This window comes from Oncorhynchus nerka, linkage group LG5, assembly GCF_034236695.1.
Source record: "Oncorhynchus nerka isolate Pitt River linkage group LG5, Oner_Uvic_2.0, whole genome shotgun sequence".
Lineage (NCBI taxonomy): Eukaryota > Metazoa > Chordata > Actinopteri > Salmoniformes > Salmonidae > Oncorhynchus > Oncorhynchus nerka.
In genome coordinates, this window is record NC_088400.1 from 47,190,989 (window position 1) to 47,207,111 (window position 16,123).

The 16,123-nt window shown below is 40.8% G+C and overlaps 1 protein-coding gene across 7 annotated transcripts in view; it reads right to left on the minus strand.

Annotated features, from left to right (window-relative positions):
• The window catches only part of LOC115129596 (protocadherin-19-like), a 74,984-nt gene extending 69,537 nt beyond the window's left edge, over positions 1 to 5,447 (minus strand). For all 7 annotated transcript variants that reach the window (XM_029660141.2, XM_029660139.2, XM_029660137.2 and 4 more), the window contains exon 1: positions 2,186 to 5,447. In XM_029660141.2, the coding sequence (XP_029516001.1) occupies positions 2,186 to 4,332 (2,147 nt within the window). In that variant the 5' untranslated portion in view covers positions 4,333 to 5,447. The remainder of the gene's footprint in view (positions 1 to 2,185) is intronic.
• Positions 5,448 to 16,123: the final 10,676 nt, after the last annotated feature.

The following is a 16,123-nucleotide window of genomic DNA, read 5'->3' on the forward strand; positions in this document are numbered from 1 at the left end:
CGTGCTGGGAAATGTAGTAGGCTATGTTTTTCAATGTGGCAATGACAGACATCTTTGGAAAAAAAGAACAGCATATAAACGCCCTAAATCCCCTTAAAGTTGGCTTAATAAAATCACTTATGTCCAGAGTCCTTTGCTTCACTCTCTAAGAGCATTGTTTTTTCAGAAAACAAACAGATGTTTTTATTCCAATGTCATTCATTACTGTCTGTGTGCTGTTTGTGTTGACAACAATGTGACTTTGAAACTAGAAGCTATGTGACATAACAAGTGAGGCCCTAGGGGTGCTATCCATACCGTACATAGAATATTGAATGTAAAAGTGATCTCCTACTATGTGAACCCCTGATCAAATCTACATCTCTGAAGAATAAGGATTGGGAAAACATGATGCAAATCCATGAGTGCTTTAGATTTTAAATCAACAGTGACAAATATGAACCATAATCCATGATCATGTGTGCCTGAGAAAGTTTAAAAATAAAGTTGTCTGCACACCTTAAGTATTTATAGGTGAATAAAGGAAAAGAAAGTACAACACAATGTCCATTCTTGTAGGCTATGCTTCACAGCAGGGGTTCCCAACCTTTTTTTCCCAAGGGTCCCCTCAATAATTATTGTTAATTGAGATAGCCTATATTAAATACAACACTAATTTGGTTTAATTTGAGGAACCTAGGAAAATGTTGTTTTGAAACTCATTTCCTGCAATTCTCCACAGTTTAACATGACCCGTGACATATTTTAGGAAGGTTATTTAATGATTATAAAATAAAGTATAGACCCGATTTCCCCAAATATTATTCTATTAACAGGTGTGTTTTATAATTTTTATGAACCCTCAACTTAATTTTATGTATTCTCTTTGACAGAAAGTGATTTGATCAATTGATAGTGACAGAGTCATTGTATGAAATGACTTCCCAAGCATAGACCAATTTCTTTGACTCCTGGACTTTAGAAGGTCATAGCTCAGCTTCTGATTGTCATAGAGACAAACCAATACTCCCATGTGCATCAGAGTCCCATCTTCCTCTGGCATTTTACAGCTTGTTTCTAGCCTAAAGCATTGCAGATTTATGCGTAGTTTTAGATCAAGGAAGGTCAAGGAAGGTCCCGAGCATCCCATGAAACGTTGGCGCCACGTTTGGGGGGCATGCCCCCTGAGTTGGGAACCCCTGCTTCACAGTGTGTTTAATGGATCTCAACCCAACATTTTTGTCAATAGTCCTTTATCGGCTAGAGCTGACTGAGAGATGTGCATTTGCCTTACTTTATGGAAGAACCATACAAGGTCAGCCAATTGCCACACGTTTGAAACGGCCTGATGTAGCAGCACAACTAAAATGCTGTTCAGAGTAAAATATGAAATATGATAAAAGCTTCAGGTTAAATCCACAAATGCAATTTGGACATTTTAAGTGGTAATGTATCACTAGGAAATCAAAGTGGGAGCTGATGCTTTACAGAAGAAAATCATATGTTTATTATGATGATCAAGATAATAATGTGCTACATAATAATGTCTGTCTCCTTCAGAGGCATAGTGGGTTCAAAGGTGGATGACATTAGTTTTAGTAGTAGATCCCTCTAGCATTAATTGTATTATTATTATTAGGCTATCATTATTGAGTTTATCATTGTGATTAGTAACAGTAATATTGATAATGATAATGATTATGTCATCGTTCTCACAGCATGGTAGGGTATGCTGTCTCCTTTAGAACATCCATTTGAACCCTTGGGAATAACATGCGCCATAAATTCAATTAGCTGTAAAATTCAGATAATTGTCCGAATCTAGCCAAGATTATTAGTCCTAGGTAATGGTGAGGATTTGCAACAAAAAAAAAGGAGTAAACCAAGGACACTTGGTCAAGGAGTCCATAAGACATTTTTGCTTACCAATTCGGAGCACCTGCATTCCTTAATAGCGCCTAACATTCGGGCCCTTGGACATGCACTAGATATACAGCTACGTGCACTCAGTACCAGCCGGAACTCACTCACTCTCTCTCTCACAAACACACACACACGCACAACAATTATGCGCACCACTGAATGGGTACCAAAATGCGTACATGTGGGCCTATATGGGGGAATCAAATAAAACAACAGGGCTATAACCATGACCGACTGAAACACCAAACTAATGAGATGGATATGAAGGGGCTGTTTTCAGTACCTGCAGTTGTACGTTCGGATCTCCTTGTTATCCCTTTTGCACTTTACTGCCACAAAAATCATAGTGACAAACAGGATAGCAGCAATAGAGCCCAGGGCAATGATGAAGATCAACGACAGGTTTATGGGTCCAATAGATTCCTGAGCGTTCAGGTCCGGTGAGAGGTAAACTACAATGTATGCCGAGGCCGACAACGACGGTTTCCCGTGGTCGCGTGCCACCACTGTGATCTCGTAGGTCGACTTGACCTGCTCTCCGAACATCTTGGTGGACCGCACCTCTCCATTCACTTGGTCTATCTCAAAGAAAAGCCTGTCCCCCTCCGAGATGGTATAGGTCAGCCTTCCATTCTCCCCCTCGTCATAGTCGTCGGCCTTGACTTGGGTCACCAGGTAACCCACTCCTGCATTTCTTGGAATGGATACCTCCGCGGTGCCATTTACCAGGGACGGAGTGGTCATAACAGGTGTATTGTCATTCACATCCAAAACGACAATGCGTACCGTCGCGTTACTGGACAAGGACGGATTCCCCTGGTCCCTGGCCAAAACTTTGAAGTCAAATGTCCTAGTGTACTCGTGGTCGAATGATCTCATGGAATAAATACGCCCTGAAGGATTTATGCTGACATATGTGTTTACGTCCATGTGTTTAATCTCACTGGGCACGATGGTGTATGAAACTGTGCCATTCATGCCCAAATCAGGATCTACAGCTGACACAGCCAGCAAACATGATCCAGGAAGGTTGTTTTCTAGGACCATCTCTTGGTAATGTGGTTTTAGAAAGTGGGGAGGGTTATCATTTTCATCTGTGACTTTCACTACAAACGATTTAGTGGCGCGTAAAGGGGGGGTACCACTGTCCTCTGCTTGGATAGTTAGATTGTACGTGTCCCTCTGCTCTCTGTCTAGCCTGCCATCAACAAGGATGGTTGAGAAGCTCTCGTATTCCTGGAGCCTGAAAGGAACGTTGCCTTGTAGTCTACACTGCACCTTACCATTCGCGCCCGCGTCTTTGTCTGAGACCCTCACTAATGCAATAACGTATCCACGAGGCGCGTTCTCACTAACTTCAATCAGCTCCGTGTTCACCGACAATAAACTAATGACAGGTGGGTTATCGTTCGCATCCATCACATTGACAGTGACTTTACAATGAGCCGGAATAGAATTGGGACCTAAATCTTTGGCTTGGACATCAATCTCGTAAATATGGGTTACTTCATAATCCAAAGGGCCATTTACAGTGATAATACCGGTTCTAGGGTCAATTTTAAATACGTCTCTCGTTTTCTCGGTGACGTAACTGTTAAACGAGTACACAACCTCACCATTAGTTCCCTCGTCAGGGTCCGTTGCATTCAAGTCAATTACAAGTGTATTAATAGGAGAATTCTCCATCACGTTCACTGTATACACAGGCTGGTCAAAAACTGGATTATTATCATTTGAATCTATTACTTTAACATTGAGCTGGACTGCGCCAATCTTTGGGGGGTCTCCACCGTCTTCTGCACTGATTTCGTATGAATAGTGAGACTGAGTCTCCCGATCTAAAGATTTTTGAACTACGAGCTCGGCAATCTTGGACCCGTCCCCCCTAGTCTTAATCTCCAGCCCGAAGAGCTCATTCGGGGTGATCGAATATGATTGCACACCGAAGATCCCCGAGTCCGGATCGCTTGCCCCCTCTAGGGGGAACCTGGTACCAGGGGAGGCGTTCTCTGAGATTTCAATGTCAATGTGGTTTGTGGGGAATCTGGGCGCATTATCGTTCAAATCCACAATTTCAACTTTAATGACACATATCTCCATAGAGTTTGACATCACCTCCAGAGAGACAGTGCACTTTGCCGTCTGTCGGCAAGCCACGTCCCGGTCTATTTTCTGATGTGTGAGGAGAAGTCCAGCCGGGCTGAGTTCCACCCATCGCGGCTCTGAATTCGAGATGACCCGCAAGTACGGCGCTCGCGGTGCAATGGCAAATCCTTGCGTTTGTGCGTCCTTTGTCACGTTTCCAATGATATACCCAGCTTTCTGCTCTTCGTTTATCGAGTATTTCAAATTAATAACAGAATCAACCCCAGTCCAGCATAAAATAACTATCCAAATAATTTGTATAAAATCCATCTCCCTGGCGTACATTGTACCTGTTGATTTTCCTTATATTTAATTGGGACCTTGTATGATCACGCACACCTATGCATGTCAGAGATAACGGGAAAAATCATCCAGTTATCTCATCGAAAAGTTATCCAGGGAATACGTTTTGATAAAAGAAAAGGCTCGTATATGACATAAATGTTACTTGATTATATCGATATGGTCTACTTCATTGTACTCTTCTGATAAAAACCACATTCTCCAATCTGCTGCAACGCGTGAGATTTTGGGGAGGATAGAGCTGGGAAAACATTCTGAATGATCTCAGAACACTGATTTACCCATGTAAATCTGAGCAGTTCATATCAAGCAACAACTATAGCGATTGACACGATAAACCCAACCATTTCGATGCAGGGTGAAAAACCATGCAAAAAAAGAATAATTTAAAAATCAAAAGGGAGGAACAATCCGATGAACAGGTATATCAAAGGATAACGTTCAATGGAGATAAAATAATTGGCTAAACAGTTTCCAATTAAATTCTTCCCAGCGTCATGATTCCGGTACCAAAACCACAAGGCGCATTTTAGACAAACTGGATTTTACGCATGCGTTCCATTCATTCATATTGACGATTTTTTCAAGTTGTAATGACTTTTCCTCTTCACTGGGCAATTATATCACACCAGATATCCGATTGAAACGTAAAAATGAATCCGTATTGAGAAAAGCCCTGAATAGCCAAAGTCCAGTTATCGAACGTAGACCAAGGATGCTGTTGTCGGTACTAGTCTTATAATGCTATTAGTGAAGACCACAGTTACCTTTTTATTTCCAGGCAAGCATTTAGAGGTTTTACTCTCTCTCTCAAAGTATTGTAGCTTATTTTACTAATTCATTTCCTTGGATCGCACACATGGAGACACCGAACACATTCCGCGACGAGATATGGTCCATATCAAATCCATTGTAAAACTATATAGAGATAAAAGGATATCGTCACAATAAGAAGCAGTTCGTTTTCAAGCTTGCAGCAGAGCAAAATGCATGAAAATATCCGGCCTGAATGAGCTAAAAAGCACCACTCGTTGTCAGTAGGCTGCTAGTTGACTCCAATACGCGCTCCCGGCTCCGCTCGCATCAACAGTACACACTGCCCCAATGCACAGCTCAGCGCCGAGCGCTCAGTCTCAGGACCCGCAATCCCCTCAACCAATCAGAGGTTACACAGGAGGTTTGGATTTGCTGGTGGGTGGGGCAAACTACAGCAACGAAAACTCGGCCGACTACCTGCACACTTGTACAGCTGTAGATGGAATGGGTTAAGTAGTGTTGATATAAATAGGTTACATTTGTTTACTTATCACTCGATGTTTATTATGTATTTTTAAATAAATTGAACAGGATCCAAGCCTAGTACCGTAGTTCTAATTAACTAACACAGACACGCACATATATATAACGGTAGACCTCTTGGTATGTTTACTATATTTAATATTTCAGGTTCTCTTTGTGTTTCTTGTCATTTCAATGCAATCGGAGTGTTTACATGCTTTCTTTTGAAATACCGGTGTGTATTGAGGCTTTGCCAAAATGCAGCTGCATTTCTATTGGGATCTGAGTCCCAATCCTTCAATGATGCTATGGCTTTATGTATCGAAATAATATTTGATTTTACACGTGATCGCTGATGACATCAAGATGATATAAGCTTTATTTACATAATGGACGTAGCATATAGCTTATTGTAGCCTATTTTGTTAAAGTGGATAGATTTTATCATGAAACGCTGTAAAGCGGTTAATTTTTGGCGGCTTCAGACTGCGTTAGATGCGCGAAATGTAACACGAACCGTTCTTGAGAATCAGGTAGGTGTAGTTTGCCATGTAAAACGAGGACAATTTGTTAACAATATAATGAGGATAAGTGTCATGTTGCATGTTATTTGTGGAACATCGTGTCTGTATTGCAGGACAATGAAACAAATGTGCTTCGAGTTGCAGCCTGCAAACTCCCCCTCTGTCAGAGCGCGCGCCACACGCACGCACGCACGCACACACACTGCATTCCTTAGATGTGAATAAAATGACATGTTCACTAAAATGTATAATTATGCCAACAAAACAATGCGATTGCTTTGATGTAGCAACATGGCATGCTCTAATTAAAATCATTTGCAATTATTGTTTATGATACTGCAGTCCTTCGGTCTCCTGAAAGTAACACTTTTTATGTTTCATATCAGTATATCTCTGATAAGACTAGGCTACTTCGATCTGCCTTTGCGTGCAAACAGCAATATAACTTCCACGTCATTCCGTGAAAATGTAGTTGAGTGTTGTATTAACAGCACAGAAAGCACACATTTTTGTTTGCATCATGTCAATACAAATTGGCCAGGTCTTATTCGTAAAATGACAATTTGTTTGAGGATACGATAGACTGCGTGCTATCCGTTGACAAAAATGTAGGATATTTACTTGAATTGGTCATGCAGCCAATATATATATATATATTGTGTGTGTGTGTGTGGTGTGTGTGTGTGTGTGTGTGTGTGTGTGTGTGTGGGGGGGGGGGGGGGGGTAGGCCCAGCATGTCTGTTGTAAGGCATATTTGTCCCTGGTGTGTTTTGCTGCCTTCTCACTCTTCAGCTCACTCCTCCCCTCCAGTAAACATGGTTGCAGACAACCCAGACCATATCGAGTGCTAACAGGTTTCAAAGTCACAAGGGTGACACCTAGCGTCCTTTTTCAGCTTGGCTCAGTTATTGACATTGACCCAACTACATTTATGTCAAACATTTTGCCCATTGTTAAATTGCTGCATACTTTTCTCATTGTCGCAGACCAACTTGCTCGGAGATATGCGGTTATTTTGTTTGGAGGTAATTTGTTTCATTTATTGTTTGTATTAGGCCTACAGGTGTTGATTGTTTTGTCATCATCGCCATATTTGTCCATAAATTATGCTTGAAAAGACATGTTTTGTATTCCTCATATCTTACTTGAGATGTTCTGAAAATTAAAAATAGCCAAACATCAAAAAACTATTATACCATATTTCTGGAATACAACACACCCTAACAGTTGTGGCTATTTACATTTATTTTCATATTTATTATTCTCAAACCTCAAACAGCCATCCGATTCCAGAGTGAGAAAACTGTTATATTCGAATTACAGGCTGTACATTCCATTGTGGAAGTTGCCAAAACACTGGTTGCATGTGAAATACAGTACGAATCACAGTACCTTTCACAGTCATATGCCATGTGAAAAAAGAGGCTCTACTAACACACTAATCCCTATAGATCTGTAACATTATGTGGATATAGAAAGTGTTTGATGGATAGATTTTATTTTTGATTTTGAGTTATTTTACATACAAAACCGCCAACTGTAGGCTACTCTCTTCTCTGTTAGTCTTGATAAGCAAAACAAGCTTTCAGAAAAAACTACTTTCAGAAAGTATTCAGACCCATTGACTTATTCCAACAATGTGTTGTGTTACAGCCTGAATTCAAAATGGATTAAAGTTTCTCACCCATCTAGACACATTACCTTGCAATGACAAAGTGAAAACTTATTTATGGAAAAGTTAGAAAATTTATTTTAAAAAGTAATACGGTAATATCTACTGTAATATACATAAGTATTCACACCCCTGAGCCAATACATGTTTGCATCACCTTTTGCAGCGATTACAGCTCTTAGTCTTTCTGGGTAAGTTTGTAAGCGCTTTTGCACACCTGAATTGTACAATATTTGAACATTATGAAAAAAATGATTTAGCCTCTGTCAAGTTGGTTGTTGATCATTGCTAGACAGCCATTTTCAAATCTTGCCATAGATTTTCTAGACTATTTAAATCAACTGTAACTAGGCCACTCAGGAACATTCCATGTGGTCTTGGTAAGCAACTGCAGTGTACGGCTGATGTCGGAGGTTTACATACAACTTAGCCAAATACATGTAAATTGAGTTTTTCACAATTCCTGACATTTAATCCTCGTAAAAAATGCCTGTCTTAGGTCAGTTAGGATCACCACTTTATTTTAAGAATGTGAAATGTCAGAATAATAGTAGAGAAAATGATTTATTTCAGCTTTTATTTCTTTCATCACATTCCCAGTGGATCAGAAGTTTACATACACTCGATTAGTATTTGGTAGCATTGCCTTTAAATTGTTTTACTTGGGTTAAACGTTTCGGGTAGCCTTCCACAAGCTTCCCACAATAAGTTTGGTGAATTTTGACCCATTCCTCCTGACAGAGCTTGGTGTAACTGAGTCAGGTTTGTAAGGCCTCCTTGCTCGCACATGCTTTTTCAGTTCTGCCCACAAATTTTCTATAGGATTGAGGTCAGGGCTTTGTGATGGCCATTCCAATACCCTGACTTTGTTGTCCTTAAGCCATTTTGCCACAAATTTGGAAGTATGCTTGCGGTAATTGTCCAATTGGAAGACCCATTTGAGGACCAAGCTTTAACTTCCTGACTGATGTTTTGAGATGTTGCTTCAACATATCCACATAATTTTCCTCCTCATGATGACATCTATTTTGTGAAGTGCACCAGTCCCTCCTGCAGCAAAGCAACCCCACAACATGATGCTGCCACCCCCGTGATTCACAGTTGAGATGGTGTTCTTCGGCTTGCAAGCCTCCCCCTTTTTCCTCCAAACATAACGATGGTCATTATGGCCAAACAGTTCTATTTTTGTTTCATCAGACCAGAGGACATTTCTCCAAAAAGTACGATCTTTGTCCCCATGTGCAGTTGTAAACCGAAGTCTAGCTTTTTTATAGCGGTTTTGGAGCAGTGGCTTCTTCCTTGCTGAGCGGCCTTTCAGGTTATGTCGATATAGGATTCCTTTTACTGTGGATATAGATACTTTTGTACCTGTTTCCTCCAGCATCTTCACAAGGTCCTTTTCTGTTATTCTGGGATTGATTTGCACCTTTTGCACCAAAGTCAATCAAATCAATCAAATGTATTTATAAAGCCCTTCTTACATCAGCTGAAGTCACAAAGTGCTGTACAGAAACCCAGCCTAAACCCCAAACAGCAAGCAATGCAGGTGTAGAAGCACGGTGGCTCTGAAAAACTCCCTAGAAAGGCTAGACCCTAGGAAAAGACTATGAGGAGTGGCCAGTCCTCTTCTGGCTGTGCCAAAAGTACGTCCATCTCTAGGAGACAGAACGCGTCTCCTTCCTGAGCGGTATGACGGCTGCGTCGTACCATGGTGTTTATACTTTCGTACTATTGTTTGTACAGATGAACGTGGTACCTTCAGGCATTTGGAAATTGCTCCCAAGGATGAACCAGACTTCTGGAGGTCTACAATTTTTTTCTGAGGTCTTGGCTGATTTATTTTGATTTTCCCAAGATGTCAAGCAAGGAGGCACTGACTTTGAAGGTAGGCCTCGAAATACATCCACAGGTACACCTCTTATTGACTCAAATCATGTCAATTAGCCTATAAGAAGCTTCTAATGCCATCACACAATTTCCTGGAATTCTCCAAGCTGTTTAAAGGCACAGTCAACTTAGTCTATGTGAACTTCTGACCCACTGGAATTGTGATACAGTGTGAAATAATCTCTCTGTAAACAATTGTTGGAGAAATTACTTGTGTCTTGCACAAAGTAGATGTCCTAACCGACTTGCCAAAACTATAGTTTGTTAACAAGACATTTGTGGAGTGGATGAAAAACGAGTTTTAATGACTCCAACCTAAGTGTATGTAAACTTCAACTGTATATTTGGCCTTGTGTTTAAGGTTATTTTCCTGCTGAAAGGTGAATGTGTCTACCAGCGTCTGTAGGAAAGCAGACTGAACCAGGTTTTTCTCTAGGATTTTGTCTGTGCTTAGCACTTTTACGTTTCTTTTTATCCTCAAAACTCCCTAGTCCTTGCCGATGATAAGCATACCCATACGATGATGCAGCCTCCCCCGTGCTTGAAAATATGAAGAGTGGTACTCAGTGATGAGTTGTGTTGGATTTGCCCAAAACATAACGCTATCTATTCAGGACATAAAGTTAATTTATTTTCCACATTTTTTGCAGTTTTACTTTTTTTCCTTATTGCAGGGGATATTCAATGTCTGCTTTTAAATATTTTTTTGCCATCAATTACCCTATCAATAGGTGCCCTTTGCAAGGCATTGAACAACTTCCCTGGTCTTTGTGGTTGAATCTGTGTTTGAAAGTCACTGCTCGACTGAGGGACCTTACAGATAATTGTATGTGTTGGGTACAGAGATGAGGTAGTCATTAAAAAATCATGTTAAACACTATTATTGCACACAGTGAGTCCATACCAACTTACTCTGCGAGGTAGTAGCCCTCTCCTGCAGTCAATCACCAAAAATGACCTATTTGGCCTCAAGGGTGGCATGTTATTAATATGTTTCATAAAGATTATTGACAAAAAAACAACAACTAAAATCCAGTATTTCTATGTAAAAGTATTTTTTTATATATTTCAGGCTTCTGTGATGCATATAAAGTGTAATTTTGGGATGCAAACTCTAAATTTAGTACACTTCAATACATATAGCTGACATGTTACAGGTGTCTTCTTTTCTCAAGCCCATAACCTTTTGTGTGAGGTGTGTCACGGCATTGCATGGGCGGTTCCTCCTGCAGGCAGAGGAGGGTCATTAGTGATTGGAGCCTCCTGGGCTCAGGGTATTTAAACTGCTTCACTAACCACTCTTGTCTCTCTCTCTGCTCCTCCAGGTATGATCCTGTATTGTTTGTTCCTTTGTAGTTTTACTTAGTTTTCACTCAGTCATATTCACACACACAGATTCACACATCCCTGCACTTTACATACACCCCACTTTATGATACTTTCACACCTCATTCCTTTTTCTTGGTTTAAAGTTAATAGTTTTTGGTTTATAATAAAGAACCTTTTTGATTGGTCTATACCTGTTGTTTGTGTCCCCTCATTTTTGCCACAGGCTATGAGCCGGCCTGTGACAGGTGTATACTTTTGTTTCAAAGTAGATTTGATTAAGACGACCAATAATCACTCTTTGTGACTATGATGGCTAAGGGCTGTTCATAGAAATGATGCAACCCTGAGTGCCTGGATATAGCCCTTAGTTGTAGCATATTGGACATATACCAAAACCTCCCAAGGTGCCTTATTGCTATTATAAACTGGTTACCAACGTAATTAGAGCAGTAAAAATAAATGTTTCGCCATACCTGTGGTATACGGTCTGATATACCATGGCTGTCAGCCAATCAGCATTCAGGGCTCAAACCACCCAGTTGCTGGTGCTTTTACAAGACACTGGGTGGATTCTGAAGCTAGATACAATACATTTTTAATGGACAGGGAATTAAAACAACCATCGGTGATGGTGGGGCTTTTTACTCAAGGCTTTTATTTAAAACATGTTGCATAGTAAAGGTCTGCAAATCAGCCAGAGGATTTTATACTGTATAATATTCCATTTGAAATTGTGCACAGGTTGATAAACAAAGTTGCTATGTCATAGGAGAGTGGAAGGGAAACAAATCAATAATTTCAGTAGGCTAGCCACTCTGTCTCCATGAAAGTGGTGGCATATCACATAGGTGATGAGTAATAGAGGGGAGGAGACTACTGGACAAATTACATTAATTTGTTTGTCCTTTTGATTTTAAATGATTTGAGTGCTTTTTTTAGTGGTTGTAAACATAACTGTTTACATTTTCTATGCTAAGTATCGTTGTCATTTTATCTGTATAATTTGGTCAAAGCAATATTTTGATTTCAGACACTAATCTACTAATCTACTGTATATCCTTCTCTATCATCTAAGAGGAGATGATGGCGATTGACTAGGCTACTTCTCCCTTCATTATTAGTATGACTTTTTATTGTTTCAAAGTATAATTACCCAGAATCCTCCAGCTCTCATGAACAAAGTGGCCATGGAAATATGTTTCTCCACAGCCACAGATATTGGACCACATGTGGAGCACAGTTGGCACACCCCTACAGTGCATGTGGGGGGTTAGGGGGAGGGGGTGTTACTTGTTTGCAGTTAAAGGAACCATACCTGATGGTCCTGGGTTCTGTTTACCTAAGAGTCATGACGCACACCTAGATTTAATTAATTTGTTCTAGTAATAGATTGGAATAGATACCGTGAGTCCCATTCAGGCTTTCATAGAGATAGATATAGGTCTTTGTCTCTCTCTGTTGTATTAAAAAACACATTTAGAAATGTGTACTCTCTCTATCATACTTACAAATGTGCTCTACCTTTGACAGACAGACGACAAGGGTTTTGTTGAGCTTGCGATATGTAGTGATGCATACGAAATTGGGTTTTAATCTATCTTGGCTCTATTCTTTTTAATGGAACAGAAATGGGAGCGAGGCACACTTGCTGTTGTGCGGAGACTGAGACAGTCAGACGGGTTCTGCTGTGACGATAGACTGAAGTGGGGAGATGAGATGGCTCGCTGTCAGAAAATGCAGAGACTTGACTGCACCTAGATGCTTTGAAGTCGGGGAGAAGAAAAGTTGCTAATCAGAGATGACAATGGCTGTTACGGTCCTTCTCAAAGGGTTGGAAGTGTTTGAGGCAGCTCAGAAGTTTTTCTTTGTACTTTTATAGTGTACCACCATTGCTGACATTTGTTTGTTGCTCTCTGCACTGTTATCACCTCTTTCTAACCCTATGTGAAGTACGGCACTGTGGAGGAGTATGACGACGGACAGATGGTAGCAAAAGCTAGGCTAGTTCGGGTGAAGGGGAGCATATTTATACTTTTTTTGCCCAGAAGACTTGAACCTCCACAGTTCAAAGTACAGAGAGAATGATTGATTTTGTCTCCCTCAATATTTTTCTCTCCACCAAGGCATGTCTGCATGGCACACGCTTCTGTAGTCGGACTCCTCTGTCCCTGCTGCTTGATTCGAAAGGAATAGCTGAGTCCCTCTGACGTTGCGTTGGCACTATCCTCACCCCTCGCTGCACAGCCCACCCCACCTGTCCATGCCGGTCTGCCCGCTGAAGCTTGGCCTGCACTCAGACACACGCCTTACAGGTAGCTAGCGGAAGACAGAGACCGACAATGGAGCGTTGATTCGGAACGAGCAAGATGGTTGTGCTTGTTTTGGCTTTTAGAACAACCTTATTATTAGTCTTCAACCACACGGCATAGCGAGAAATGTATTCCCCCTCACTGCCCTGGCCAGATGCTGAAGGCAAAGGAAGTGACTTATTTTCCACCATGATTTGCAAATACATTCATTAAAAATCCTACAATGTGATTTTCTGGATTTTTTTCTCATTTTGTCTGTCATAGTTGAAGTGTACCTATGATGAAAATTACAGGCCTCTCTCATCTTTTTAAGTGGGAGAACTTGCACAATTGGTGGCTGACTAAATACTTTTTTGCCCCACTGTATGTGATGCAATCCCTTTCTGCTCTTTGCACCTTATTCCCTATTATCCAGGTGTTTGTTAGCATCCCATCCCACTGGGCAAAAACTGGTTGTATCAGCATTGTTTCCATGTAATTATTATTATTATTATTTTTTTTTTTTAAAACTTTGATCTCATCTTAGTTGACATCTCCGCCAAATGTACATCAAAACTATATGTTGAAATGACGTCTAATGCCCAGTGAATGGCTAGCGTTGACACACAATGTGGCTTTCTCTGCCTGTCATTGGCACGGCAACCAGCACATTTGCATTTCAGTTTGATTTGGATGTTTCTCTTATCAAATATGTCAAGGATTTCTGGAACCGTGCTCCCGCAGGTTTAATGACCCAAATGTTATCCCCTCTATCCCCTATTGTTTTGGCACTGGATGGGAATTATGTGCAGATGGGATTTGTATGGGAATGGGATGCAAATGAATAAAGAAATATTGTTGAGTCTGTGTGTTTGAAATGTCCAGGAGGGTTGGTAGGGTTCCTGGTCATCAAACGCTTCCATGATTAAATACTGTATCTGGTTTGTCAATATGTAAGCAGTTAATAATTAGTCACCGAAAAATCTATTTGCTTCTGAAATTAAACATGTTTAAGAGAAATATGTTCTATTTGTGCATGAATCATCAGAATATTTATGCGTTAGATGACAATTAGGTTAAAATAACCAAAATTGATCTGCCGTTGACATTAGATAATTTAGCTTGGTAAGAAAAAAAACAACGAACACATTTTAAGTGAAATATCACTCAATATAAGATATTTCGTCTGGCTTAGATTTCATTGTTTGCAATGCAGGTCAATAATGCCATGAATCAGGACCCAACTCAGAATGAGTTGCCCTATTGATGTCTGCTAGCCCTGAATAGACCTCATGTTATTGCTTTGCCTGTGTGTTTGAACCCTGATATTTTGCATTCCTCCAACCGGTTCCGTAGCATTTAGCACAATAGGCCCAATCACACACACAATGCAGTCCCAGAGATGTAGATTTGGATCAGATTACCCCTATGTGCAAAATCAGTAGGCTTTGTTGTGAGGGACACGGCACCTGAAAAGAAAGCCACACAAACACAAAGTCCTGAATGCACAACAACCCGGTTCTATAGTCATATAGGCGTTGTACACCTGGTGCATGCACAATTCAATTAGCTTTGTGCTCTGTGTTTGTATTCAGTGTCACCCTCCCTGATTAATTGGGTAACATGGAGCATGGTAACACCTAAAACAGAATCAGGCCTGGGTGGGGCATGCCTCTCTGTCTGATAGCATCTCCACGACCCACCACGGGAGCGCTTATCTCCACATCCCCTCGGGTGTGTTTACAGATTTTTTCTAGTCAAGACAAATTAGCGCTCCGCTATCAATTGTGTTCCTCATAGATGCAGAAAAGCAGATGTTGGTAGCATAGAGATACATTTCATAATATTGCATTATTCTTAAATCTATGGAAGGTAGATACTATTATAGTCTCTCTATGTATCTGTACTGATCCATGAGCTAATGCTTAATTTAAAGGCCACACAAGTTAAAGGCCATAGACAGGAAATGAAGGATAAAGAGGTCATTGACATGAGCCTAACTACAGTACAAGAGCAAAGTATACTGTGTGGTGGCTATATCCGCCAGCATGTGTAAGTGTGTTTGTAAATTGATATGTATTTACGACACCGGGGGACTTAAGTCTGAGAAACATATTGACTGTGTTTATTTTCCTCCCTAAATCTGTCTCTATCTAATCTAATATCTAAATATCTAGTTCATGAGCAGCTGCTGTGGCTGATTTACATCCCCAGTAATACTCTAAATCCCTCCCTAGTCTCAGTTGGCTATTGTGTGGCTTATCAGGAGGACAAGAGGTTATAGTGACAGGGGATAACCCCCACCCCCCCTCTCTCTTTGACACCGGGGATTGTTAGTGAAATATTGAGAGTGGAAACCAGGGAAAAGCTTTGTTGATATTTTCTTGCCTCATAATACCTCTGATGAATGATGAACTTTCACCTTTCCACTGTCCACAGCACTGTGGTTAACACAAGTGGGGCGGGCCACGCCCCCCGCTTTTGGGCCACACATATGTTTAGCACTTTGATAAATGCGGTCACGAGTAGGCCCTCGTATTTATTGCTTTCCGTAATGTGCCACCGGGCTATGCGGTAATGCGCTATGATTGTGCCAGGTTTAAATGTTTCACTTCATCACCTTTGACGTCGGACTCTAGCAGGGCTCGAATGTACACTTCTGACAGGCTCCGTGAGGCAGGTTTAATCGGAACCCCTGTTTATTTCTATAGCACCTTATCAACCAACCACGCATCTTCACTTCTCTGCTAAGAGCCTATTGGTGCTCTAAGCAATGTAGACCTCCCACACTGTGG